This window comes from Oryzias melastigma, linkage group LG4 (genome assembly GCF_002922805.2).
Source record: "Oryzias melastigma strain HK-1 linkage group LG4, ASM292280v2, whole genome shotgun sequence".
NCBI lineage: Eukaryota > Metazoa > Chordata > Actinopteri > Beloniformes > Adrianichthyidae > Oryzias > Oryzias melastigma.
This window is the reverse complement of record NC_050515.1, coordinates 20,103,683-20,107,491: the sequence shown is the minus strand read 5'-3', so window position 1 is coordinate 20,107,491 and position 3,809 is coordinate 20,103,683. Positions and strand designations below refer to the sequence as shown.

Sequence of the window (3,809 nt, the reverse complement as noted above, 5' to 3'; positions counted from 1 at the left end):
TATCTATCTATCTAACTTCTTCTGTAAGAAGATCTTCTGTCCTCCACTCGTTACCTTTATTAATGACATCTGTTTCAACTCGTTATCTATATAAAAGACACCTGTCCACAACCTTAAACAGTCACATTCCAAGACCAAAGACCAATGGTCAAGACCGAAGAGCTGTCTAAGGATACCAGAAACAAGCTGTTGACCTGCATCAGGCTGGGAAGACTGAATCTGCAATTGGTAAGCAACTTGGTGTGAAGAAATCAGCTGTGGGAGCAATTATTAAGAAATGGAAGACAAACACACTGCTGGGTAATGAAGGAGTGACTTCATAAGAAACATTTCAAGGTCCTGGAGTGACCTAGCCAGTCTCCAGATCTCAACCCCATTGAAAATCTCTGGAGGGAGTTCTGAGCTACCCAAAACATCACTGCTCTAGAGGAGATCTGCATGGAGGAATGGGTCAAAAATACCAGCAACAGTTTGTGAAAACTGTCTTACAGACAAAGGGTACATAACAAAGTATTGAGTTGAACTTTTGTTATTGACTAGACACTTATTTTCCGCCATAATTTACAAATAAATTCTTTAAAAATCAGACAATGTTATTCTGGATTTTTTTTCTAATTTGTCTCTTATTGTTGAGAAATATCTACAATGAAAACTACAGACCTGTCATCTTTTTAAGGGGGAGAACTTGCACAATTGGTGGCTGACTAAATAAATTTGGCCCCACTTTACAAACTTAAATCAGAGCTGAGGGATAAAATAATCAACTTTTTAAAAAGCCCATTAAAAAAATCCTGCATAAAGATAATGAAATCTGACTGAAATGAGTATTGCAGCCTAAATACAAGGTCTAAGTGTCAATAGAAGATTGTAGTAAAAGTGGAAAAATTATGACAGAGGGGAAATAGCAGAAAAAGTATTTCAGATTTAAAATACAATTGTTTTCATCCTTCAGTCCATTTTGGGAACCCCTATATTTCTCTCAGTCTCTCTGGAGCTAATCTAACTACTGTTTGAAGGCACCCTGAACCGGTCACCGGTCTGTTACAGGGCCACACAGGACAATTCATAGATACAAATTAACCCATGTGGAATGTTTTTGGATGGTGGGAGGAAGCCAGAATGCCTGAAGAAAGCTAACAGGGAGAATACGCAAACATGCAAAGGTCCCAGCCGGAATTAGAACTTGGGACATCTTGCTGTGAGGCGGGATGCTAACCACTACACCATCATGCATCCCACAAATTGTACACAGTAGGGGCTAAAAAAAAAGGATAATTCCATTATATTTTTTTAATGTTTTAAAATGTGTTTGTAAAACAAAAAGCTAGGCATCAAGTCAAGCAAACTAGTATTTGTTTATTTTGCACTACGATGTTAAAAGGTGCATTGCTGGGATTTGTTCTTTTGGTATTTCCATTCTCATTTTTGAAAGAGATTTATGTGTTTGGTTATTAATCTGTGCTCTATTTTGGCTGACTTTACTATAATTTTGTTGTCCAAATGTCTATATTTAATTGTGCTTGGTACTTATTGCATGATTTTTTAAATTAATTTTACCAAACAAGACCCACAAACTGATTATATCTTTTCAAACTTTGATCAAGCTACTTTTTAAATGTGTGTTTTTAATTTTTCTTTATTTTTTAATGCAAAAAGCTTAAAATAATAATAATAAAAAATGTTTACACAGTTCTTTTGGCTTCCTGTTATGGCAACAATTCAGTTAAAAATCTTGCAAATCTACTTTTTACTCACTGGAACATCTCCAATGCCTTTGACTTGACATTGTTTCCAGGCTTTCTTGCTGGTTATATGACATTTAGTCTCCATGACATCAATGGTCAGAGTGTAGACTGACCCCCCTCGCTCCTGTGAAAAAACACAGATTTTAAAAATGTTATAAAATATGGTGTTTAAAAAAAATACATAACTTTTTTTCTTTTGCTAAAGTTTTCCTTATTTTCATCTGGGACAGACATTATTTGAAGACAGAAAACACATGTTTTTAAGCTGTTGCCCATAAAACTTAAATATTTGTGCCCCTTTTATAGCTTAATTGGTCACCTGCAAGAGACGGTTCAGCTTTTGAAGAACTACATGATAACTCGCTCAACTTCGGATAACAAAACAGAATATAAATGCGATATTAGGAAACATTGCAACTTATTGCAAACTTTGGAACAAGTGTATTTAAACTGAAACGCCTCCCTTTGGTAGCATCAAGAGTCAAAGTCATGCATTCCTGAGGGCGTGGCCAAAACTGATTATATTAACTGCTTAACCAATCATCTTAGGTTCCAAATTTCCTAATCAAGAACTGGTAAAAATCCAATCCACGGTTAGAGTTTCAACCCGTGGGTCTCAATAAAGTGTAGAATATAATCTTTGCTCATGCACGGATATTTTAGTGCTGACCCAAACCTGTTGTGGCGTGTGGGAGACATCATACAGTCTATTGAGGCTCAGGATGTATCCGCTTGTCCTGTCCTGGTTGATCTGCTGGAGAGCCTCTTCTGCCGCCCTCACCGCATCAGGGCTGCTGCAGCCCGGCGGGTCGGGCCCCGCTGTCCCCCCCTGGTGCCACAAAGCAAGACAAAGGACCAGCAGGAACCCACTCATCCTCTAAAACACACAAACACGCAGTCTTGACCCAACAAAAAGCCCAACCTTACCCACTGAGACAAAACTATCCGGATAGATTTTTTAACATGTGCTGGTCTGGAGATAGTCCTTTCCAAAAACTGGTTACCCTAGTTTTTACGGACGGCGTTTCGACAGACATGTGAGAGAGATGCTGGACTTTCCCCTCTCTCCAAAAGGATGAGCAAACAGGCGCTATCTGCTGCACTGCAGGCCAATGCCTGACTCCGACTGGGGGTCAAAGGCCACTGGGGAAAAGGGAAACCACTCATTAAAGCAAACACATTTTTAACAGCAAAGTTTCTACAGTTTTGTTTCCTGCATGCAAGACTGCTTAAAACTCGTAAAAAACACTGAAAAACTCAAACTGAAATGAACAACTTTAGCTGGTTTTGTTCTTAGTTTGACTTCACAAAAGTAACAAAAGAAGAGAGTGTGCAGATCAGTTCTGAGCATGTCCTCTGCAGCTCATGTGGAATTCATTAGTTAATGTGCAGGCAGGTGGATATGCACAAACCAGCTTAACCAGCTCAACTTTTAAAGGGAAAACTCACCCTAACCATGTAGTGTCACTCTCAGCAATTCAGCAAAAATCCTACCCAAAGAACACTTAAAAAACAGTAAACACATCAACATATTTACTAAAACAATGACTTCAAGTCAAGCCTCTGCTTTTTTCCCGGATATTTAATGTATTTTGATGTAATTTTTCTGGGCTGCAATGTTTTGCTAAAGTTTTTGCTTAAACCACAGCAAATATTTTTTTTACTTGAGTAAAAAAATGATTGAATGCCTTTTCCTATTTTATTTATTTATTTTTTAAATTCATTTCAAGGATTAAAACTAACTGAATAACAAAATAAAAAAAGAAAAAAAAATGTGGGGAAAAAAATGAACAAAGATGATGGAAGATGATGCCATCTTCTAGACAATGTAATGACTCATAATCATAAAAATATGCTTTTTCTCAGACAGCACCAGACAATATTTCACAATTTTTTTAAATGATGACTTAAGATTAATTTAAATATTCATATTTTTTTTGCAAAAGCAAAACTGTAAAATACATGGTATTTTTAATCATCAGTACTTTAAGCACTGCAATTGTATCTCATAAAGAAGTTGATTTTATCCAAGTAAATTTCATGGTGTTTTTTTTTTTTTTTTCT

At 36.7% G+C, this 3,809-nt stretch overlaps 1 protein-coding gene across 1 annotated transcript; it reads right to left on the bottom strand.

Annotated features, from left to right (window-relative positions):
• Positions 1-1,632: 1,632 nt before the first annotated feature.
• Positions 1,633-2,834, bottom strand: LOC112150167 (fetuin-B). Its single transcript, XM_024278190.2, has 2 exons — positions 2,422-2,834; positions 1,633-1,869 (listed from the first exon to the last, which is right to left on the bottom strand). Exons 1-2 carry the CDS (start codon positions 2,617-2,619, stop codon positions 1,741-1,743), a joined length of 327 nt encoding a protein of 108 aa, XP_024133958.2. The 5' UTR covers positions 2,620-2,834; the 3' UTR covers positions 1,633-1,740.
• Positions 2,835-3,809: the final 975 nt, after the last annotated feature.

What these genes read in the sequence shown, in the direction of transcription:
- LOC112150167 (XM_024278190.2), bottom strand. Translation starts at nt 2,619, where the DNA reads ATGAGTGGGTTCCTGCTGGTCCTTTGTCTTGCTTTGTGGCACCAGGGG. An exon ending in TCTCCCACACGCCACAACAG is followed by an intron (nt 1,870 to 2,421) that starts GTTTGGGTCAGC and finishes GTTTTTTCACAG; the next exon opens with GAGCGAGGGGGGTCAGTCTA.